Source organism: Mercenaria mercenaria, chromosome 11, assembly GCF_021730395.1.
Source record: "Mercenaria mercenaria strain notata chromosome 11, MADL_Memer_1, whole genome shotgun sequence".
In the NCBI taxonomy this organism is placed as follows: domain Eukaryota; kingdom Metazoa; phylum Mollusca; class Bivalvia; order Venerida; family Veneridae; genus Mercenaria; species Mercenaria mercenaria.
In genome coordinates, this window is record NC_069371.1 from 63180129 (window position 1) to 63206312 (window position 26184).

At 33.6% G+C, this 26184-nt stretch overlaps 2 protein-coding genes across 3 annotated transcripts in view; both read right to left on the reverse strand.

The window, feature by feature from the left end:
• Window positions 1-23157: 23157 nt before the first annotated feature.
• LOC128546612 (glutamate-gated chloride channel-like) overlaps window positions 23158-26184 on the reverse strand; it is a 33708-nt gene continuing 30681 nt past the window's right edge. The window contains exons 9-10 of one of the 2 annotated variants that reach the window (XR_008366093.1): window positions 25132-25238; window positions 23158-23955 (exon numbers count right to left, since the gene is read on the reverse strand). The gene's annotated coding sequence lies outside the window, so the exon portion shown is untranslated. The remainder of the gene's footprint in view (window positions 23956-25131; window positions 25239-26184) is intronic. The other variant, XR_008366094.1, reaches the window with a different exon arrangement.
• Window positions 23517-25232, reverse strand: LOC128546797 (sarcoplasmic calcium-binding protein-like). The gene is made up of 3 exons (XM_053518144.1): window positions 25132-25232; window positions 24325-24492; window positions 23517-23955 (listed from the first exon to the last, which is right to left on the reverse strand). The coding sequence occupies exons 1-3, from the start codon at window positions 25230-25232 to the stop codon at window positions 23517-23519; spliced, it is 708 nt and encodes a 235-aa protein (XP_053374119.1).

Sequence of the window (26184 nt, forward strand, 5' to 3'; positions counted from 1 at the left end):
GTGTTAGAATCGAAATAACAAAATCCCAAGTGTGATTTATTGTAGTATAACCCGAGTTTTCGTTCTTACGGCCTTCATGACATATTCTTACGCATAAAAACTCAGAACACGAGTTATTACTACGATAAACCATGCCTGGGAACTTATCATTTCTTAAATAAAATATACTTGGTTAACACTCGCTCATACATCTGTAAAAATCTTTAATTGATACAAATACTTTTTTGTTGTTCTTATCTACTAATACTATTTCTGATGAGGTTTTGCGTTCCAGTTTTCTTGACTAGTTTATGCTCCATCGTTTATTGTCTCAGTGTCAAAAAAACACTTTAACTGTGTTTGCTCTGAATTATTTTGTTGCTAAGTCCACAGCGTTTTATTGTAACTCATTATAACCAACAGATCATGCAATTATTATCAACACAGCCTTTCAGAAAAAGCTTTGTTTTTTTTTTCCTTATTTTTTACAAAGAACCTTTTGGTTCATTGCATTCAGTAACAACGAAAACAAAAAACAAAACAAAACGAAATAACAACTCAGTGTTTTTGTGAACATTAGCAATAGACTTGACAATGACGGAACAGAGTAAAGTCGAACGGATTGACTTCTTTTTTAGAAATCATGAAACTCGTGTAGGCTGACTTAAAAACGATCATTTAAATCCGTTTTTCCAAACTGGTTACATAAGATAAAATAAATATATACTAGCGTTCTTCCTAATGTAACGTTACTATTTAAAAATAAACATATGAAAAACAATTTCATTTATCTTAAATCACTAACTGTATCTAAAATATAAATACATACTTTTTAACTGTTATCAAATGTGGTATCTAGATAATAACTTCGGATGTATTTTTTTTAGAAATGCGAGATAAAGACGACTATATATTTGAAAACAACATCACTTAAAATACCATCCGTGTATATGTCTTTACTCACGAGTATAATTTTTGATACTGGCATTGATTGTAAGTTGTATGCGTATCATAATAATATAAATGTAATGATAAATAAACAGTTCAGGAAATACGAAAGGAAACAAGAGACAGCATACATATCCTAAATTAAAAATATAGTTCTTGAAAAAAAGTTTCAGTCATAACGTTTACTTTAGGGAAAACGCATGTTTTCTGTTGTTGTTTTTTTGTTCGTATGTCATCTGCAGAATCCCGAGAGACTGGTTGTTGGCCGAGTCCAACGTGTCCCAAGTATACGGGTAATACGAAATGAAATTGCGTTAACGTTATTTTAGCATAAAACGCGTAAAATTAAATAAATTAATGAAGTGTCTTTCAACGTTATTAAGTTTCCAAGAAATGCTTGGGAATGTCTTCGATCCATGGTGCAATGATATGAAAAATTGTACCAGTTTCTCCCTAGATATGCTCAGCATTTTGCAATACTAGTAAAACAATTTCTTCTCTCAAACCCGTAAACTCGCATGAACGAGATGTTGAGACTGATTTCTAAATCTGTAGAATTTGTTTCAAGATTCACGTTAAATTAGTAAGTGTATAAAATAGTAACTTTGTATTCACACAGAAGATCCGATATACTATTACATGTTGTAACTGATGAGTGTCGATAAATATTTCTGGTAAAATTAAGCACTTCCGCATATCATAAAATTACATTTAAACGACCTCTCTAAAAGTTCAAAACATGTTATAGAACTTTCTATTTTCACAATATTAAATCGACAACGCGCCAAATAATAGCTTTTTACAAGCTAAGCTAGTTAATCTTACATATAAAACATATTTTATGAAAACATTTTTTTAAGATAAATACTTTGCAAGGGCATGCATAATTTTGAAAAGTAATAAAAAAACTACACAAAGCTCATGCAAATGCGGTGTTATATTTTATTTGTACCTCATATCAATTTTACAGAAAAGTAATTGGTGCCAAATCTTAAATTACGTGTTGTGACTATGCTTGATGACAATGTCAGTATTCTTCGATTTCATTTCAAACTTGTGCGAATGGGTGTATAAGGCAATGTTTAAATTACACTATATCCCTGTCAGAATGCAAACCAGCTGTCTTGGAAATAGATGTCTGATATTTGACAAAACCCAAAACACGCCAAGCCCTTTTCATTGATATTGATGGCATCAGGATCTAGCAAAGTAATAGTAAGTCTTAATGTCATTAAACAAACGAAAGGTTGTGTAAAATCAGCTAACATAAATGTGATTTATCAATGTTAAGTATTCTTTCACTAATTTAACAATAAATATGCAGTGTATCTATCATTATCTATAATAAAACATGTATTAGTTATAAAACATCAGCACAAATTAAGGTAACAAATATTCAGGAAAAAAAACATTCATTAACCTCTCAAACCTGAAAATAATTATGCAGAAAGCATCTTCAATTTTTCAAGACTACTTCCTTTTCTAATTTCTAATTTCTACATGAATCCATGACTTTTCAGCAAATGAAATTAATTACTATACAGTAATTATGTCTTGTCACTAATACACGTTTTTCTCGTGGAATGGCCCATTTTTATTTCTTATTACACATGCTGTTTCATTTTTGCACAATAGGTTTTAAAGCAAGACAACTTTGTCTCTCCTAGGGATTGAGAATGACAGATCTAGAAAACGCGAACTCGCTGAAGAAATGGGTAAGTGCTTGGAGAGAACTTGTATCATACAAAACCCTCTAATAAATATATTAAAGCCGTCTCTAGTTACTGTAGTCAAAATGCTAGTACATGTATTTAAAGTAGTGAAGTTTTCAATTAATTGCTCTTAGATTGCCATGCCTATGAAAATTGTGAAACTCTTCCTTACTGAATTCAAAACAGATACTTATCGGTCTGAATGTATATTTCATGTGATATGTAATTGATGGAATACTTCCTGTCGATTTTAAGGAAGAAAAAGAAAAAAAAATGATATGAATAAGTGCCGTATATAGTTAGTTTTGGCGGATTTGTCAAAGACAACTGTCGTGAACTTGATTAAAAAAATTAAATAAACTCTTTGATTTCCTGATACAGTCTTCCAAGTAAGACATGTTGATGCTAAGTTTATAACAAATGCTTACATTTTATTATTTTATGACAGTGCAGCCAACTACAAGGAAGAGAATGGAGACATCAAAATACAAATGAAAACGTTCCAAAAAGCCTACAATGATTTCGAGGCAAAGAAATTTATGCAATTTTAAACGAAGTAATTTACACTTCAAAGACAGAAATAGTAGAGCTTTATTTTACCTGTTTCATCTGTTTGTCCCGAATAGTAGGCCTTGCAATATTTAAAAAGAAACTAAAAGAAAGTACCCCTAGTTGCTGTGCACCATAAGAGCAGAAATACTCCACCCCTCCAATGCCTCTGATTGGTTTCTTATTTAAGTCTCCCCTACTTTAGTTCCATAAAGAGGATGAGCTTCCATAAATATTTCCAGTAAAATCAAGCAAATCCTCATATCATAAAATTAAATTTGAACGTACATTCTAAAATATATTTAACATTGAAATTTAATCGACAACGGGTCGGATACTAGCTTCCTTTTACAAAGCCTATCTTGTATAATTTTAAAACATGCACTTTATGATAAAATCGATAAAATGTTGTAATCCTTTGTCCATAATATACATAAGGGTCACGAATGTCCTCATTTTTACATCAGTGTTTATGCTTTACAGTTGGCGTTTGCAATATGACTTCTTCTCGGCGGCATATGACCATTTTGTGTCGATTCGCCGTAAAACCCAACTCACTCACTCACTCACTCATTTTTCTCATCTGAACACAATTAACCTTTTCTTACTAATATTCATGAACATTTCCTTAGAATTCTAAGTTACAGACATAAGCCTAAAACAGAATAGTATTACACAGCTCATACCTTTTATATTGTACACCAGAAGATTTCACCAGGTGAATGGTCAAACGAAGGATCAGATTTAACGTATACAAACATTGGCAAATCAAAATTGACCAAACTTTATCTCGCGGGTTTACTAAAATTGATATAATAACTGTGTTTATATGAATTCGCAAAATTCTATGACAGTTATTTGATAATAGAATTCAGCAGTTTATCTAGTAACAATAAATGATAATTGTATTCTGCATTGTATAATTATTTCTAATTAAGAAAGATATTTTTTCAATAAAATCAAATGAAACGGTAACGTACTTAAAAGAACCGTAACAAAAACAAAGGACTTCTCGACACTATCAATTTTAGAATAAAGATGTGTCAGTTGGTTTTCTCATTATTATTCATGAGTATTCGAAAATCTGATAAATAAAAAAAGATACTGCAGAAAAAGAAAACCAAAACAGTGTCTAAGGTCAATTTTGGTACCTCCGGAATTATTAAGTTACAATTATTGACTAAGATATGACACAATTATCGCCTGGGCATATTGCCATGGTTGCAATGACACAACAATAAAAGTATGCATACCTCAAACGAGATTTCAAGAATCAATTCAAATTCTCATCCAACTGACACTTGACGTACAATTTGCCACCAAAGTAAAGGAAGTTAAAAGTGTAGCTCGTTAGCCCTGAAATGGTTGTAAATAATTGATACATCACACAATTTTGAGACACGGGGATTCGTCATAGCTGCTAGATAAAACGTCTTCTTTAGAATTCGAAAAACAACATATTAAAACCTGGCTTTTATATTATGTGATTCCTATATATATCACGGATAATGGTACATGATAGGGCTGTTACATATTGGATGTTTTTCATTCGTATTACAGAGGCAAGATACAAGAGGACAGTTCTCGTTATATTTCACATAAAAGAAGAATGCAAGCTACAAATCACTATGCCAATGCAACGTCTTGATAACAAAGTATACTTTAAAGACACCGGGCTCAATCGAGACTATCGTGAACTTTGTTCTAAGTTTCCGTTCAAATGATATGTCTCACAATTCCGGAGAAAATGCTAAGACAAATAAAGAATCTGTGAATGACGCTAACAGTTGTCCCGAATATGACAGTTCTAAAGACATCGAAAACGAACGTGTTACAGAAAATAAAAACCTATAAATAATGTTAATGAAGAAAGTTCTTCTTCAAAGAAAAGCGAGAATGTTCTACAAGTCAAGAAAGATATAACAGAAGCAAACGTTCACAAAGACAATCGGATCGTCAGTAATATGTAAAAAAAAAACATCCCGATGTTACGGCATGATTTGAAAAAAAATATCTCTATGTTCATTTCCACAAACATGCCTTATAGCAAATTTATATTTGTAAATTTTATCACACTTGAAGATATCTCTGCATATTAGGATATTTTTACGACAATTTAAAACTTCATTGAACTTATTTTTGATTTTTGCAGTATATACTAAGACTGAATGCAGAACTTGAATTTATAAATGTTGAACAGGCTATAGTAGGGAAAAATGACACAGTCTAACCTTGTATTATATTTGTCTCTCAATTGTGTTCTATGCTTCCAAAGGATTCTCTCATAGATTATTCTTATAATAGAGATTTTCAACTTACTTAGCGAACTGCGGACAGCGGACTTCGTACTTACAGTAGGATTTTCTCAAAGCAAGAAAGAAAACATGCCAATGATATATATGTTTCTCTTACCTATATGTGTAGTATATATTGCCTTTACTATAGAAATTATAGTATTATGATATAATTATCTGTTAATACAAGACATACGTTTGAAAATAAATAGATAGTGAACAGGCTAAATTTAACACACGGAATCACAGTTTTTAGATGTCATTTTCTATAACTAGAGCTTTATAGTAGTTTTTAATTCATGACATATCTTAACGAATCGGCCCGATAAATAGAGAATATTAGGTTACTGCTTTATAAATTTTTATTTATTAAGTGAGTTGGAGAAAATATAAAAGTCGAGGCTCTGCCTTCTGATCTAGAATGCCTTCTTTAATTAAAATTCAAAGTTTACCACCAGCTAGATCTGAGTCTGTCTTGCACAGAAATTAATACGCCCCATCGATACACAAACAGGTCTTTGAAATAAAAATATTATAAAAAAAGATCCGAAAAACAAAGGCTAACCTTGTTTTGCTTTGTGTCCGACTTCTCTGTTCTGCTGAACATTAAAGAATAATTTTAATTTACTGCCAATTGAAGTTTTGTCCGAAGTTCAGTTGAATGCCGGATTGCCCATTCTCACCAAGCAAACGATTGACGAGACTTATATACACGCCATATCGCCGCTTGACAGAACAAATAGGCAAACCGTTTCCTCGATGATTTTATTCAATAACACTCTATTACAGATGCAATATATTCCTAGATTGAAGTGTATGTAGAAAGCTAAAATTCTGAACAAACGAGTCACTTTCTGTTTCTCCGAGCGTTTCCGTTATAAAAACGTTTTGTAGTAATTGCAAATACGGTATGCATACACTACACATTTGTGACATGGTTTCACGTACCTAATAAAAGCGCGTTTATAGAAATCGAGTCACTGACCAGATAAAGCAAAATTTATCTGACCCCTTGATTTTTGCCTTTATTTTGCAAGAAAGTAGGATAAATATCTATATGTAGGATGCCTCTAGATTGTCGCATTTTACTTGCCTTTAACAGGTTCTTGAAATAGTTTATGCATTAAATACAACTTGAAACATGGATTTGAAGAATGTTTTAATTTGTGCCCCTCCATGCGATTCTTATACTTGTTTTCCAACAAAATAAGAAACAAACGCAGGTCAAAATATTATTATGAAAAAGAAATCGAACATTCTGAATAAAATGAACGTCCATTTAATTTTTGTTGCATAGTATAAGTACTGTGTACTCGTAGACTTCTGAACGAAAAAGTCATTGTCTTTTATTAATTTTGATAATTAAATCTAATGTTCAATAAAATAGAAGTAAAAGAACACTTTGTCTAAACATACAGGAAATTCTCATACATGTATTTTTCATCCCCGTCGAAACGATATCCGATACATTACCATAATGTAGCGAAAACATCCTGAATTTGTTATGTATCAGCATGTTTGAAAAAAAAAAGGAAATAGGCACTTCGTATTTACATAATCTGATATCAGAATAGCGTGTTAAAATTTAAGTTTTAAATTCATGACTTTTTTCCAGTGACTATTCGGTATGGATTGTCAGTCTCAACTGGAATTTAATCTTTAAGTACCATTAAATTGTTCCTGATGGTGCACAAGTGACAGATACAGGCATCATCACTAGACACCATTGCCACAAAGAAGGTTAAGAGAAAGACTGTACAGTTGTACTCTGTAATAAAGGTTTCCCCAGGAGGCCTGTATATATATTCTTTATATAGGTTGAATTAAAAACAAAGAAAATCTCCTATATAAGTGACCCCCACCCTCCCTAAAAGCCAGACACTTTAATCCCCCAAAAATCATGATCCTGTCTGGACCAGTCTGATAAGGGTCCATTAAACCCCTGTAAACTTGACATATAGTCCCTGTCAGAGGATAGTAAATTTTAATGATCGAAAAGCAGTTTTTTTCAGATTATGCACAAAATGATTTTAATTAATAATATACTAATTGTAATTGCTCATTCTTGTTGCGTAATGTCATGACCAATTAAATTATAATTCTTACATCAACACAATTCTCACCATTTTAGAAAACTCTCACCTTTATTTCCTGAAAAAAAATGAAATAATTATTTAAAACTCAATAAGAGACAATATTATTGTTTTCAATTATTAATTAATAATGATCGTTTTATCTAAGTAACAAAATAAAAACAGAAAAATTTGAATATTGCTGAATTTTATTAGAATTTACGGAAGCGATCATTTGCATTTTCAATGAATGAAAAAAATATGAACCTTCGTGATAAAATCCAGCAATAAACAGATATCATAGTTCAAAATAAACATGATTTATTTATAGATGAATTATTCATTCGTTTTAAAAAAAAAGTGACTGAATGCATTTTCCGTATTTAATTTTTTTTATAAAAATCAAGCAATAATGAGATATAATTGTTTATAAAGCTTGATTAATTGAAAAATAGATATGCCGTTGTATTTTATCACTTTGTTTGTTTAGTCCCAATTTAATCAGACTTTTTAAACTCGTTATAAAAGTGAGAACTGGTTTGCTATAAAGGTGAAAAATATCATATGCAATCTATGTACTGCACTGTAGCTATACAGTAGCTTAATATGATAAACAGAAGCAAGTCAATCGTCCAGTCTTACTGCCAATACGCAGACCATAGGCCACATACCTTGCATACCAGAATTAGTATCTATAACCACGTCTATAGCAAAATGATTTCAAACGTGGTTATTAGAGAAAAGAAAGGACATTGTACATTCTATCAACTTTAATTTAGTAATAAAACATGTTAGACTAGTTTATAGTGTTCTAAAATAAAATAGGATTTTCGGCATGCAGGCATTTACAACAGAAAATGGTTTTATGCACTATACTGCTGGGCTTAGATTCTTAAAGCCTCCTTGTTTTTTTAATTAATTGTTTTCCTTACTTTGTTTCCTTTCAACTGAGATAGATTTTAATCACAAATACTTTTTTACTTGCTAGATTTCAGTGAATGCAAATCATTTTAATGTCTGTAAAATGTTTCATTGAAATTATTAAAGGGACAAGTTTTGAATATGAGGGAAAAAGAATATTGCGCACCAGATGTGAGACTATGTTTTTAATCCGAGTCACAGCTACATTTTAACTGTATTAAACTGAATAAGGCACTAAAATACTATTAAATTTGGAACTTTTACGACATTACGCGATATCGAAGATGGATCTATCATGTTCACCAGAATAATCAACGATAGCCTGAAACACATTTTTTAGTTTTATTATGTTCTTTTGGATTACTTTCAGATTTCAACAATATTTCAGCTATTTTCACAGAAAGACAGTTTACCGAAACATCATACATGGGAAAGACCAGTGCTAGTCTCCCATCCTCCATTTGTCAGAGATGTTATTGTATAGTTAAAAATTATTGACCTTGAAAACGCAAAATGTAGGTTTCCTCGTGGGCCGGCCCATTTCGGAAATTTTATGGAAAATATATGTTACTCTTAAGACATTCAGTGCGAGTACAATACAAAACATAAGTATATATACAGGTTATATAGCAGCAAACAAACACAAAATGCTGTTACTAATATTAGGAGCCCGCCCACTTAGCTCAATAGGGATAGCGCAGATCGGTTGGGACCTATGTTCTCCGTGACTATTTGATGAAAGACATTGCGCCTGAAATCACTCGTCCTCCACCTGTGATTCATGTTGGAGGGTTGACAGTTACTTGCAGAGAACAGAATCAATGAACACTGGTTAGGTTAACTGTCCGCCGTTACATTACTGAAATAGGGCTGAAAAACGGCGTTAAACCCCAAACAAACAAACTAATTTTAGACATTCTGTGCACGAACAATACAATTTTAGCTTTAGAGAGTTTATGTACGGTTACGAATCTCGCTAAAGTAAATTGATGCGACCACCAGAAATATAAATAACCCTTGACCAACTTTGTAAACTGGATAAAAACTAGAGCTATCACTAAAGGTGATGAATGTACCCCCCGCATGCACTGACACAGTACATTGCAATTTGACGCACACAAGATTGCATAATTATGTGGACTGTATGTATATAGACTGTATGTATACAGTATAGTAACAAAAAACAAAGTCCCATAACTATGCAGAATATTTATCTAAAAGAATGTAACATGCACCATGCACAACTAGGGTTGGTACTGATCACTTGTGTGAAGTTTCATTAAATTGTGTGTAAGGGTTTGGTAGATTAGGCATGCACAAGATTGCATATGCATACTGTATGTACATAGTATGTTAACAAGAAACAAAGTCCCATAACTCTGTAATTTTTGTCGCTGAAAGAACCTAACATGACCCATGCACAACTTCTGTTGTTACTGATCACTTGTGTGAAGTTTCATTAAATTGTGTCAAGGGGATGAGGAGAGATGGTGTGCACAAGATTGTGTCTATGTATATACTATAGTAACAAAAAACAAAGTCCCATAACTCTGCAATTTTTTTTATAAAAGAACCTAACATGCCCCATGCACAACTACAGTTGGTACTGATCACTTGTGTGAAGTTTCATTAAATTCTGTCAAGGGGATAAGAAGAGATGGTGCGCACAAGATTGCGTCTACGGACAGACGGACAGACAGACAGACAACCTGAAACCAGTATACCCCCCTTACAACTTTGTTGCCGGGGGGTACAATAATAAAAAAATTCACGCGTTTCGATAGTAATAGCGTGAAATTATTGTCTATCGCGTTACGTATTCAACAGGGTGAAATTGGTCAGTCGTATTCTAACTCGGCTGCTCAAAACGCTAGAGAAAAAATTTCAGAAGGTATGGACATTTTATTACACCGTCAAAAATGCATAAAGTTGGCCGATTCGTCAGAGCACGGATGGAAGGTCGTCCAAGAATATGAGGCGCATCCTTTAGCGGAAAATTCCGTCGACGAGAAGAAAATTTATCGGGCGCAGATTCAGGCAGACCGTAAAGTACGTCAGGAACGTAGAGTAAATTCTAGACGTTACGCACCATACACAACGATAAAAACATCATCTGCAAGCGCAACCGAAAACCGCCCTCAGAATCAGCAGACGGCAAACAGAAAACCAGGTCTATGTTTCAAGTGCGGGAGAGCAGGACATTGGCGTGCAGCGTGCCGCGTGGAGGCGCAGACAGATAAGAATATGCAGATAAGTACAAATTTTTGTTCATCTGTGAAACATGATATTGATTATTTTGAAAAGATTGATGTCCCGAAATTGGGACTATATGACAAATGTCACAATAATTTGAGTAAAAATGTTATTTCTGAAAATAAGAATACTTCAGATATAGAAGCGTCTCCGTGTGGGAGATTAAAGTCTTGCATTGAGCACTGGCGAGAGGCTGAGCCAGGAACCTATACTTTAACGGTAGTTTCGGAAGGCTACAAGTTGCCGTTTAAAACTTTGCCAAAGTCCGTCGAACTTAAAAATAACAGGTCCGCCAGAGAAAATATTCAATTTGTTTCGAGTGAGATTCGAACCCTTTTATCTAAAAGTTGCATAGATGAAGTTACAAATCTGCCATATGTAGTAAACCCTTTATCTGTGGCATAAAACAGACGTGGTAAGCCAAGATTGGTTTTGGATTGCAGGCATATCAATCCATCGCTATTTAAGTATAAGTTTTGCTATGAAAATCATGATTTAGCGAGTCAGATTTTTTCAAAAGATGATTTTCTCTATACATTTGATATTAAAGGGGCAGATTGCTATAAAGGTAGAGAAATTGTGCACTGATAATAACATAAGGTTACATTCACGATGGTTGCCAAGGAAATATAATACTGATGCCGAATTTCTCAGCAGGTGTACAGACAGTGATGATTGGTCAGTTGTTGAGTGGGTTTTCAAAGTTTTAGACGACAAATGGGAAACTCATACGTACGATCGCTTTGCATGTCATTATAATGCCAAATGTAAGAAATTCAATTCCAGATACTGGTGTCCTGGAACTTCCGGAATAGACGCTTTTGAACACAATTGGGTAGGCGAAAACAAATGGTTGGTTCCACCTCCAAGATTGATTGTGTGGTGCATAAGTAAAATAAAGCAGGTCAAATGCAGTGGCACTTTAATTGTACCTTGTTGGCATTCAGCACCTTTCTGGCCTTGCCTGTTCCCTTCGGGAACACGAGCAAGTTTCATTAAAGATGTTTTTAAATTTCAGCCCGGAGTTCTTACAAAGGGGTTGTGGCAGAAACGGCATTTTCGATGGGAGGCCGTTGAGTTTTAGTCTGATTGCTATAAGATTTGAATAAGATTTGCATATTGCTATATTAGTGATGTTTTCTTCAGGCTTAAATCTGGCACAATACATAGAGACGGAAGTGCAGAAGACAGGCGTTTTAGACAGTTCTTTCACAGACACAGCACGGAAGATGGCAGATTTTCTTGTAAACTCTAAAAGTGAGAGTACTGTGAAAAAGAATTATTCTTATTTTATTAAATGGAAGAATTATGTCAAATCAAAGGGAGGTAATAGTGTTGCAGCCTCACCAATTCTTATTTCCATGTATTTAACTGAGTTATTAGATAAAAAGTGTTCCTATGCCGTTGTTTCATCTACGGTTTACGCATTTAAATGGGCTCATACACTTCGAAATCTACCGGATCCTACAGATAATATGTTTATAAAAAACTTGCTGGAAATTTCAAAGCGTCTTCATTCTAAACCAGTCAACAAAAAGGAACCCGTTTCCTCAGAAATAATAACTGAACTATGTGTAAAGTATGCAAGTAGTGAGGACATATTTGTTATTAGAGATCTTTGCATGATTGTTCTGGGTTATGCCGCATTTTTAAGGTATGACGAGATAAGAAATCTTCGTTGTAATGACATTACTTTTCATGAAGATTATTTTTCATTAAAAATTGAAAGATGCAAGACTGACCAATATCGCTCAGGCAAAGAAGTAGTAATTGCCAAAGGGGTGTCTTTTGCATGTCCTTATGTAATGCTACGGAGGTATTTAAGCGTATCGAAACAAACTGTTAAAAGTTCGAAATTTTTATTTCTGCCAGGGGTAAGGTCAAAAGGTAGCAGTTTTTTTAATTTACAAAGACAAATGTTTAAGTTACACACGGGCAAGAGAAACATTGATTCACGGATTGAAAGAAGCTGCCGGAGATTTAAATATGGGCTTACATTCTTTAAGGTCCGGAGGCGTAACTACCACTGCTAACGCAGGTGTAAATGATCGTTGTTTGAAACGACACGGTCGTCGGAAAGCAGATAACAGTAAAGATGGCTATGTTGCCGATTCTTTAGACAGAAGGCTAGAAGTGTCCAAGCGGTTGGGTTTATAATTCCATCAGTTTCAGTTTTGTTTGCACAATCACGAGCAAGCCCGTACTTTTCGGTATTTTAAACGTTCGTCTGGCCTTGCATACGGTGTTTGTGTTTTTATTGTAGTTTAGCAAAGACTAAAAATTTCACACGTTTCGATAGTAATAGCGTGAAATTATTGTCTATCGTGTTACGTATTCAACAGGGTGAAATTGGTCAGTCGTGTTTATTGAACCGAGACATTATGATAATGTGTAGAATATAATATGTAAGTGGTCATTCTACCAGACGATTTCACACACAGAACTTCGTATAAATCATTTTGTTTTTAAAAAGGATTCGCCTGCAATATTGTGTCAGTGATAATTAGTTTTTTCGTATATAAATTCATAACATTGTACAACACTGAAAGTGATCAATGGCACAAACTTGTTGACATATCCTTTAAATAACCAGATAATGTGCAGAAGCTTGTAAAATTTTTGCTACATTTTTTTTAAATAATGCATAACTTGTATATTCTCCTTGTAATGTTACCAATATCTAACATTTATTTTTTTTTCGTGTTAAACACATTTCTACACCAAATTTGTTGACAATGAACATGTTTGAAAAGTTCATCTTAACTTTAATAATTTGGACATGTATTATGGATGTGTTTTTACATGATTTATGCATGGTAGCATACGTCCGCGCAAATAAAATGAGGTCCAACATTAGCAAACTGGCACTGACAAACGGACACAGGTTTCCAGTAAGCTGGTTTTTCCTGGGCGAGCCGGGTTGCTATGCGAGTCAAATTTAAGCTGATTTTTGTTTTACGCAAAATTGATTAAAATTTGTTTATTTCATTTGACTTGGAGGTATGCTATCATATGGATATACAGATTAGCAAGGCTTAAATTAAACATGATTTTTGCAGCATTTGGTTCGAATTAATTTGTGACCGAAATTGAAGAGACTTTTGCCTTTGTAAGACAATAATGATATGTGTATTGTTTTATTATACTGTGACATTCATGGTAATTGATTTAATAGTTTGTACTTCCGGCTGCAACATTTATCAATTAAACGTTCGTCTGGCCTTGCATACGGTGTTTGTGTTTTTATTGTAGTTTAGCAAAGACATATGTAAATATTATAGATATTAATAAAATATTTTCGAGTATTTCCAAATATTACAAGTTTTAGATATTTGATATTTTGAAGAATTATTTGAATGATTTACTAAACATTTGTGGATTTAAAGTTATCTTTGAAGAGAGGCATTATAATTTTTGATAATATTGTGGAATTAATTCTGATCGCATTTAGATTTGACCTGGGCAGGATTTTGACTGTTTTACATATCATTGGATTTTATGGCTCTCTGAAATATATGAAAGTGTTAGAATTGTTACTTAAACTCATGAATAAAATTTTGTTATTGTTAATAGTTGCTGGTTTGTCTTTCTGTTCCTTTTATCTACAGTAACAATAAATTGATACTCCTTTACGTATCAGAAATTGGGGGCTCGTCCGGGATAAAACCATTTGCTTTTATACTTTTGAATTCATAAATTGAGACCTTTTAGTAAAACTTTACAGATTATTTGGTGTAGCAAAATCTCTTGATTTTGATTTTGTCGGTACGGTACAGTATACAATCCAGCAGCTATCAAAATCTGAGTTGAATTTGATAAGTTTGTGGCTGAGCCATCCCGGGAGATATTCCTATTAGTTAAGAAATCGGATTCACTTTTGCTTGCCAAGCATTATAACATTTCTGAAAAAGAAATTAAGAATATTCTTGTTCAGTATTTCAAGGATGAAGACATTTTGATTCATCAGCTGAGTCACTCATTTTTAAAACTCAGTCAGATTTAAAATTAAAAAAAAAATCAATTAAAGCAGGAATTTCAAGCAAGAGAAATGGAGAGAGAAGAAAGAATGAAAAAGTTAGAAATTAAGGGAGGGAAAAGGAAGAAAGAGAGAGAGACGGGGAGGAGAGAGAGAGAGGGGAAATGGAGCGAAAAAGAGAAGAGGGGGAGAGAGAAATAGAGAAGAGGGAGCGAGAAAGGGAAGAAAAAAGAATGCAATATGAATTTGTAATTTAAAAGTTAGAATTGGTAATTGGCAGTACAAAAACTCCAATTTCTTCGTACTTTGAAGTCACCAAACATATTAGGTTAGATCTAATTCTTCAAGAAAAAATAGTTGACAAATATTTCATGTACTTTGAAAAATATAGCTGAAAATCTGAAATGGCCAAAGGAAAATTGGAGTCTTCTTTTACAAAGTGTACTAACTGGCAAAGCCCGTCAAATGTATACACAGCTGCTCAAATTATGGTTATGTTAAAAAATTAATCTTGAAAGGTTATGTGCTTATTCCAGATGGTTACAGGCAATATTTTTGAATTTACACGAGTTAAAGAGCAGTTATTTGATAGGTGGTGCACATAAAAAATGGGAAGTAGTTATGATAAGCTGAGGCAACTAATATTAACTGAAGAATTTAAAAAGTGTGTTGGCACTGAGGTCAAAACTATCTTGGATGTAAATCAGATTGAACATTTAGAAGAAGCTGCTAGATTGGCTGTTGATTATACTTTGACTTATAAAATTTACTTCAACAAGAAACTCCCTTTTCCACAAAATAAGTCTAGGTTCTCTTCTGGTAATAATTCTAATACAGGAATTTCTCAATAATAAAAAATACAGGTAATACACCTGCTGAAAAACCCTTGTCTCTGCCTACATGCAGTTATTGCAAGAAACCTGGACACATTATCTACCCATGTTTTTCTCTAAACAGGAAGCTGGGAAGAGATGAGGCAAGACCTACGGGCATTACCTGCTTGAAGTCTAAATCCAAGCCTTGTACTGATAATAATAATGTTATTGAAGTCAAAGACACCAATTCTGATTCTATCATGGATGTTTATGAACCATTAATATCCACTGATTCTATATCACTTATCGGTGATTCTACCCAGTCTAATCTTATTAAACACCTAAGAGATACCGCAGCTTCTTAATCTCTTTTTCGTGCAGATGTTCTGCCTTTTTCTTAGAATAGTTCTTCTAACAAATGTACTTATACAAGAGTTGGAGTGTGGTTTTGTTTTTGTACCCCTCCAGATTTGGTTACTGGTCCTATGACTGTGGGTATTAGACCTGAATTACCATTTAAATGTGTTCATTTACTGTTAGGAAATGACCTAGCTGAAGATAAGGTTATGGTAAATCTATTTGACCTGACAATCCTTGTTTGGGTCAAAAACTTGAACCAATTGAAAAAAGATATTCCTGACCTTTACCCTTTTTGTGCAGTTAACCGTTCCATGGCTAAATGAGCCATTGAGTGTGATCTTTTGTCAGACAGAGCTTTGTCTGATACTATTATCAATGAAACATCTAGTTTTGAGATAGATAATTCTGTTTCTTCAAATCTGTCTGTTCAAGAAACAGACCCTGACAACTCTGATCATTGTATTTTCAATGACCAAGGCATTTACTCGCTGTCAATGTCACAGCTTATTCAGCAACAAAACAATGCTCCGGAAATTTCATTATTATTCTAAAACGCTGTTAGTAAAGAAGAAGCTTCGCGACTCACTGTTTGCTATTTTGTTAAAATGGGATGTTAATGAGAAAATGGGGGCCACCAAATGTCCCTGCTGATGTTGAATGGAAGTTAATTATCAGACTGTGGTCCCAAAATTTTATCGTCAAGAAATATTTTCCCTGGCTCATGAAATACCCATGTCAGGTCATTGCGGTGTAAATGAAACATACCACAAAATCTTGAATCATTTTATTGGCTTAATTTAAAATCTGATGTGTCCCAATTTTCTGTGCTTGTCACACATGGTAGGCAAACCTAATCAGAAAATACCTAAGGCAGATTTTCATCTAATACCTGCATTTGATGAACTTTTAGTAAAATCATAGACGACTGTGTTGGCTACTTGCTTAAAAACAAATCAGGGCACCAGTATACTTTTGCTATTATATGTGCTTCAACAAAATTTCCTGAAGCTATTCCTTAAAACAAGTGTTAAAGTTTAATCCATTGTTAAGGCTTTAACTAAATCTTTCACATTTGTTGGTCTCCCAAAATCTGTACAGTCTGACCAATGTTTAAATTTTATGTCCAACATATTTCAACAAGTATTACACAGCTTAGGCTTAGAACAATAAAAATCTTCAACCTATCACCCGGAAAGTCAAGGTGCCTTAGAAAGATTTCACCAAACATTGAAAATATATTATTAGAGCATATTGTATTGATACTGAAAAGGACTAAATGGATAAATGTATTCATTTATTGTTATTTGCGGTCAGAGATGCTGTACAAGAATCACTTGGCTTCAGTCCATTTGAATAAGTGTTTGGTCACACTGTCCATGGACCTTTAAAATTACTTAAAGAAAAAATTCTTTCAAAAGATGACAGTTCTTTAAATCTGCTACAATATGTTTCTGAATTCAGAACTAAATTTACAAAGGCTTGTGAATTGGGACGTTCAAATTTACAATCTGCTAAAAACAAAAAGAAATCAAGGTAAGATCAATGTGCTGAATAAAGAACTTTTAAACAAGGCGATAGAGTTTAGGCATTTTACCTACCCATTGTAAACCATTACAAGCTAGATATTATTTTCCTTATACTGTTTACAAGAAGTCGAGTGATCTTAATAACAGGGCGGCGCAAGCAAAAGCAGCAGCTGTGTCATATAAATATGTTAAAAGAATACATTGAAATTACTCTGTCCTGCCCCACATCATGTTAGTATTAGTTTACGTGTTAGTGAGGAAATTAAAAATTCAACTGAATGTGATTTTGAACAAAATAAAAACACTATCAAGGGTAAAATAAAAACTTCAAAATTAAGACATTCTTCAACATCTGGATGAAAAACTTTCTCATTTGGAACCTCAACAAAGAGAACAGCTGAAACAACTTATCGCTGAATATGAACGTTTGTTTCCTGATGTACCTACTAGAAGTTATAAAATCTTTCATGACGTTGAACTTACCGATTCTTCTCTAATCAAACAACATCCATACAGAATGAACCCTACAACACAAAATCATTTACAAGAAGATATTAAATATTTGTTGGACAATAATTTCATTGAATCAAGCAACAGTAACTGGAGTTCTCCATGTATGCATGTTCCAAAATCAGATAAAACAAATTATCGGTTGTGTTCAGGTTACAGGAATGTAAGGATTGTTTTGATAAAATTGGACAAGCAAAATTTGTAACGAAATTTGATTTGTTAAAAGGATTTTGCCAAGTTCCTCTCAGAGAAATAACTAAACATGTTTCAGCCATGGTTACACCGTTTGGATTATTTCATTATAAAGTTATGTCATTTGGTATTACAAATACGCCTAGAACATTTCAAAGACTTATACATTCTATTATTTCCGGACTTAAAGATGAGATGGATACATTGATGCTGTCATCATACACCATGACACATCTACAGATCATCAGGGATTTCTTCAAGAGAGTCAGTAAAGCAAAGTTGACTATCAATCTATCAAAAAGTGAGTTTTGTAAAGCTTGTGTTGCATATTTAGGTCATGTTGTCGGACAGGGTCAAGTAAAATCCATTGATGCTAAGGTTGAATCTGATTTTCCAGTTCCAACCAGCAAAATACAATTTACGCTTTATAAAATACAATTTTGGGTTTCGTTTTGGAGAGGCTGCGTTTTTTGGTACTTGGCATTCCCTGTTTGATATTTGTCTTTGTTTTGTACGCGTTTTCTCGGTTTGGCTGTATATTACAGAAAATTTTGTCCAAATTTGTCCTCTATTGCTGAGCCCTTAACTAATTTACTTACTAATAAAATCTGTAAAAAGATCCTTTTGAAGCATAAAATGCAACCAAGCATAATAACAGCAGACTCGGTTTGATTGAATCTGTTCAGGAGAGGTAATGAAATGTGCAACACCTCTCACGCCGCCTGACACCGGCATAAGCGGAACTCTGTTGCACATATGTTGATAAGATAAGATAAGATAAATTTTATTTTGAGTCGGCAAGACAAGTAACAGTACAACATAAGCACTCTAGGTGCTTTTGAACAGACTATATGTTAACAAATTAATAAGGAACAAAAGCAAAACAAGCTGTAAAAGAAGGACATGGTTAAAAAACATATGAACATTAAAATTATTATTGGTGCAAATTAACCTAAATCATTACATCAAACACAAAGACAGAACATTATAATAACATTGCACAATCAGAAAGAACTAGTATATAAAACAAACCATACATATTAGCACATGAAAAGAAACATAAAAATGACATGGCAGCATTTTGAATGTGATACTGATAGATTTTAGATTTAACAGCCATGTAATAGAGTACATTTAAGACCATGTAATAGATTTAAAAACCATGTAACAGCTGCTGTTCTAGGTCGGTGACCTAAAAACTGCCATAAGAAAATAAATGTAAAAATGTGAAACCATCAAAACAAGCACAAAAATGCATAATTTAAACGAAAGCTAAAGGAAGTTATCATCTCAGGATCAGACATGAGGTGAACTGAACTGCAACTACTACATGATAGTAAGAAAATTAAAGAAAGCATAACTGCAGGAAAAGGAATGGACTCCACGATCCGAAAGGACCAGAAAATATAACAACGCTGAATCCAAGTACGGGGAGACTTTTTTTCAGCCGCCAAACGGCACTTAAAGATTGCTGTTGTGACAGTTAATAAAATCTGTAAAAAGATCCTTTGGAAGCATAGAATGCAAACAAGCAGAATAACAGCAGACTCAAAAAAAAAAGGACAAAATTTATCCGGAATGATAAATGTCAAGAATCATTTAAAAAAATGAAGGCCATACTCAAGAGTGAACCAGTTCTCTCGGCACCGAATTTTCAAAAACCTTTTAAGTTAGCAATTGATGCTAGTGATATTGGTGCTGTTGAGGGTATGCTTCAAGACGAAAACTCTAGAATTAATCATCCTGCCTGATACTTCTAGGAAATAAAAAAGAGAAAATAATTTACAATTGAAAAAGAGTATCTAGCCTATTCAGCACTTCGAAGTATATTTAAGTGCGGCCCTGTAGCCTATTGTTGTCTTCAGTGACCATAATCCTCTCACTTCCATTAATGAAATTAAACACAAAAATCAGAGATTGTTGAGATGGAGTATTTTACTCCAAGAGTATAACTTGGATATTAAGCATATCAAGGCGTTATACTAGATGCCCTATCAAGGAGATGAACATATTGCTTTACACATTATAAAAGTGAATGTTATTTAGTATCTGTGTTATTAATATACAAATGATATATCGAAACTTTCATTTCTTTTCAGCGTTATGTATGTTTCATTTGTATTTTGTACTACATATTTCAAGAATTTTCTACCACAATACAAATAAACAGTGTGTGACCTTTGAAGAGAGGAATTATATTTTTGATACACTAAAGTTACTTTTGAACTGTTGTGAAATATTGGGGAATTCTTCTGATTTGATTTAAAGACCTGGACAGGATTCGGACTTTTTTTTACATATTAGTGGATTTTACGGCACTTTGACAGTTTTGAAGGTACTGGATTTGTTACTTAAATTCATGAATAAAATGTTGTTATTGTTAATAGTTGCTGGTTTTTACTTTTTATTTACTGCAACAAGAAATTGTTACCCTTTGTCGCAACAGTAATGACAAGAGATTGAAAAATCGTTTCAAACCCTTCATTATGTTTTTTTTTGTGTTGTTCATTTCTGGGCCCCGGTTATTGACATTTAAAACATGTTTACCGTTTCCAAGAACAACAGAATGGTAATTTAAAATTGTACCGGAATCGTAAAGTCATCACATATGGAAATAATACATTTAGTCGTCATGATATGTTTTTATGCAAGAATAGTGACAATATACGCTTGTTTTGGGTATCAACGTCTGCAGAAGCCCTTATGATATGTTTGTGACAGACAAATAGACCCAGGCTTCTAATATTGGTAGAGCTTTTAATGAACATCAAATGGCAGCTTGTTATCTGATTGTATTGATGCAACCTGCATTTGTTGTCATTGATTGCACCATTTCTAATTTATGACAGTCACGGATAAAATGCAATTTCCCTAAGTTTCCGTTTTGATCTGTCTCTCTTACATTTGAAGTCACTTCGTTTTCTTTCTTTTTTTCTTCATGTGAGGAAGCCATCCTGCTTGCTTACGAAAGGTCGGTGGTTCTACCCAGGTGCCCGCACGTGATGAAATAACGCACGGAGAGGCACCTGGGGTTTTCCTCTGCCACCAAAGCTGGAAAGTCGCCATATGACCAATAATTGTCTAGGTGCGACGTTAAATCCAACAAAATAAATAAATAAATTTTGTTTTCATGAAAGCTTTGATTTAGGTTTTGCCTTCACAGGTTTTGACAAGACATTGGCTTTCTGTACGCTAGTCGAATAAATCTGTTGCCGTAAATGGGAAACGGAAACTATGACCAGTATCTTTGATTTCACAGCAGCATTCTCAGTTTTTGTTTTCTTCTAATCTTGAGCCATACTTAGATGAAATACCTACAATAGAGCCTTCCGATACTCTTCTTTACAACAAAATATGTCAGGTAGCTGGTGTAAATGAGGCTCACAAGCATCTGTTCACGCCATGAGAAGGTCTATAGCATGCATTCCTGAATCGTCCGCTTTAACTCTTGAACATATAAAAATGGTTTCCTATCAAGTGGGGCACATATGGGGTCAAGTATTCTATTTCTTTCCTAAGAGTCTAAGTCAAGATAAATGAGGCTGACTAAAAGTATATTTGATAAATTGGAACTTTTCTTGCAGTTCTTGCCTCGAGCACCAGTCTCGTGCTAATAGCTTCACTTGGAACATAAATAGGCTTTCGAGGAAGATTTAATTTGTCAACAGTGCTGAACTGCCTTATGAAAGTTAACGAATGTTGTCTACCATCTCTTGCCATCTTGTGCTTGTGTATACTGACACGTGTATCTGACATGTACCTGATTTCAAATGCCAGCTAACTTTGTTGAGTGATATATATCACAGAATAATTACTATGTGTTGACTGTGAGAGCAAATTTAATATTTTCAGCCTTACTCTTCTTTGTTACACAGTTATCATTTAAATTTACATAATCAATAATTATCTGATCAATGTATTATGCAAAAATTGTGACAATGGGTGCATAATTATGAACGTTGTTTCATTTGATCCTACTAGCCCATCGCTATCATCTATTCTTGAATTTATTAGTGACTGTCCCAAACCGAAAGGACAGTTGTCGTATTTATTGTCATAGGAACCAAGGTTTATATAAAATCTAATTTAATGGACCTGCACATTTTGTAAATAACTTACCATCTTACAGTTTTTGAAATTTGTACTTTTGTAGTTATTGAAGAATCCGCCATTTGTGAATGATTGAGAAAATAAAACAACAATCATGTTCTCAACTTTTTCTTCTGCCTAAGTGCAACTTTTCAAGAAACAATCTCTCTTAGTTTCAAAGTAATTGCCGGATAATACATTTTTTTTCATATTCACGGACTGTTTTTTCCGTAGCAACAACATTTGTTGCCATAGCCATAAGTTTAAATGTCGCTGGCATTCTCAACATTGCTGTCTATCCATGTACCACGTTTCATGACTAAACATGTTGTACTTTAAAAGTTACCGCAGTATCCCACTTCGCATGACTGAATGATTGCCAAACGTACGGGAGCGATCCATAAGCCCCCTCCTGCTAAACAGTATTAACAATTTTGTAATATGCTGTCGTGGAGGGAATAAAAGTAATATATACAAACTACATAAAGTAAAACATAAAAAAAAAAACCTTTAAAGTATGAAAAGAAATGCCAAATTCTTTGCTATGATAATATTAAACTGAGTTTTAAAGGCTAAATTTTAGCCGTTACCACGGAAAAAGAAAGAAATTAACAGCATTTTTTACCGTTCGGTAAATATGGAGTTTTGGCCACCATATCGGCCATCTTGACATATATCAAATTGGGCCCATGAAAAAAATTCTAATGCTTTGATTAAAATCTGTGCCAATTTTGGTGCTTTTCCCATAAAGTATTTTTGCATTTCCAGTTACGAATTGATCGGACTGTAGGGTGGTTTTCTTAATATAGATTTTACCAGTAAACAAATAATTTATTATCAACTATATGCAATAAAAGAACTATTATAAACTTTGCAGTATGCAGTCGTTCTTTGATGCCACTTTAATACCTTAATATTTTCGCAAACAAATCAAGCAACCTGCAACAATACATGACTTAAAGGACAATAAGTTTATCCGATCGGGAAAAGAGTTTTCAGCAAGCTATAGAAACCATTGTAATATTTAAATCTACAGCTGAAATAAGTTTTAATCTGAGATGAAATTTAGATGTTATTTATATGGGGATAAAAACAAATAACATTTTTATGTACACGTTAGGCTCTTTATTATGCAGCAATTATGTCAGGAAGCTTTTTTAGATTTCTAAATACAACTAAGTTGCCTATTCTTCAAAAACAACATGTGACAGGGTTACACCAATTAATGTTAAGCTTTAGACTTCATTCAGCTATAAAAGTTCACGGTAAACATAATGTTTATATTGACAGCAATATGAACTATAGAGTCCCTGAAAGCGATTAAATGTCAGCCTTAAAGAATTGCACAAGCGCATCTGGTTTGGTGTCATCGTCGCAGGTAAGATATCGTGTCCAAAACTCTACCAGTGTTTTCACCGGAACTTTCCCATCATCAGGACTATAAACATCGAAACACTTCCGGTAATAAGCCTCGTCGTTATGTTCAGTCGACTTACATATGATCATATGATCTTCCACTGTAATCATTCCATCGCTATCCATATCCATTAAATTACATACTAGTTCCTCGTTTTCCCGCATTCGTCTTCCAAATTCTTCTTTATCGGTCTCAAATGCCCTTCTTTGACACTCGATAAACTCGGCTTCCGTGATTTCAGACTTGCCCCACATTACATACTCATTCGACCATGCAGAGAACGTGTCCACAGCAACCTTCTTCCGCTGCGCATTTAAATGATGAAGGTTGGCAAATTTATTCCTGTAAGAAAGAACAAACTAAGATAGACCATAAGTCTCTGTATGTGGCCTTATCATCTAGCTCGGTTTATATACTATGGGAAGCGTGCAACAAAAACCGCATGTGCAAAACCGATAAACTTTCATAGGTCTGAAATTGAAAACATTTTGCTGTAATTCCTAATACTGTACTACGATACCAGTGTAAAATATGTGTGAAAATGCGAGTCTAATGTATCCTCATCATTATTATCATCAGCATCATCATCATCATCATCATCATCAAAAAGGTAGAGTTTCTTGTTTAACGTGGGTAGTCGACGAAAGTCTCCACCTGGAATGGGTAGAACAATTTATTTCCAGCCGAGCCCACGAAAGGCGTCATGTTTACCTCTCCAGCATCCAGTCTAGGCCAATGCTGCTGGAGGCTGGAAACAGTACCAATTTAAAGTAAATCACCAAGCACTGAACACTAGTCGGAATTTCAGCCGCGATCGGTAACAGAGCCCAGACCGCTGTCGTTGTAGTCCATCCTGCTAAACACTGCGCCACTGACTCCCTATATCATCATCATCATCATCACTGTAACTTCAATTATTTTAGTTTTAAAGACAGATCCTGTATAAATTCTGTTTCAACGGGCAACTTTTTACGGTGTAATTTGTTTACAGTATACGCAACAAAACAAAAACGTAGAAAGCACGGATAATCATTCTGAATCACTTACATATAAGACTTTTTACAAAACAAATAACTCACTTTTGGATAATTGTTTAAACAAATATGTTTTATGTTGCTCATTTCCGATAGCCGTCATTGCTAAATATAATTTTCTACACATATATTAACAATATAGATAAAAGCTATCACTATAACATATATGCAATATGAATAAAAAAAAAAGACACACATACACACAAACAGTTACAATCATATACTGTAGCGTTTGTCTTTTTACTTGAAAACAGGCATCTCTTTCATTAATTCGCTTTTCTATTAGATATAAACCGGCTTTTTAGGTTTTTACCAGCAGAAACATTTTCATTCGATTTATTCAAATAGTCTGATACTGTCTACAATTATCTAATATCTTCGTATCATACCCTTAAAAAGAATCTGCAAGTAACAGATCGGCAATTGCAGTCAAAGCTGCGCAGTAACAACTCCCAGAAATGCCTTTAATGCAGTGTAAACATACCCAACACTCTCTGAGTCTTCCGTACTAATTCTGCCGTCTTTGTTGTGGTCAAACCAGGAAAACCACATTCTCCATTTTGAAACAAGAAAGTCATTTGCCATTTTTATCTGTAAATCAATACAGTATAAGTTAATATATCACCGACTAAGAATTACATACATTGATGTTTTGAATATATCTCTTCTTTGTTAAGGGTCTTTCGGCAACTGCATTTCCATATATATCTAAAGATAGCCGAGGTGCGTTCCCCTGAGTGTTTCTTCAAGCTCAGTTGAGCTTTACGGTACAACCTAGAGAAGCCTGTGACAGTAACAAACAAACCAAAGCGTCTGATAGCGCTGCAAGAACAGGGTTTTACAAATGTGAACAAGAGTTGAAGACAACTGCCCAAAATAGGCGTAAGAAAAAATATAAATAAGTTATATATATACATAACATTGAAACAGTTTAATATATAGATTATTACGGAAACACTTCTTAAACTAAAGCTAGAAATAGGAAAGAATAGACTACAGACACCGAACTATTTTCAAGTCCGTGGTCAGATATTGCATAATAATTTTATTGAGTTATTTTCCAGAAAATGAAAAAAAAAAAAAAGTAAAAAAATGAAAAAGAAGTGGAAAAAAATAAAAAATAAGAAAGAACTGGGATTCGAACTCGGAAAACTAGCGCGTCTCTACACTCTAACCAATTGATCTACAGAGACAATTATCAATAATTTTTTTTTTAGTTTTTATCTAGTATCAACTCTCCGGAATGCTATAGGCGGCGCAGCAATTACTTTATAACTAAAGATGTTTATTTAAAATGCTTTGTTTAAAGTAAACTATCAAGCTATAAAGAAGTTTTTTTTTTTAACCCAGACTACACAGTTTTTAAATAATGCCAGTTATCATTTGCTGTTTTACAATCATCATGTTTATAAATGTACAAATCTCACGAAGTGCAGGTTCACAATGTTTTATTTATATTTACATAGTCTTACTTTTAAACATGTTACTTACATTTCCTAACTAAAGTTTATTATATACAATCTGAATTTTGTTCCAT

Excerpts from the sequence above, each read along its gene's own strand:
- LOC128546797 (XM_053518144.1), bottom strand. The coding sequence starts at position 25,232 with ATGGCAAATGACTTTCTTGTTTCAAAATGGAGAATGTGGTTTTCCTGG. Across the intron at positions 24,493-25,131 it reads GAAGACTCAGAGAGTGTTGG|GGAGTCAGTGGCGCAGTGTT; the intron begins GTATGTTTACAC and ends ATGATGATATAG. Across the intron at positions 23,956-24,324 it reads CTAGACTGGATGCTGGAGAG|GAATAAATTTGCCAACCTTC; the intron begins GTAAACATGACG and ends TCTTTCTTACAG.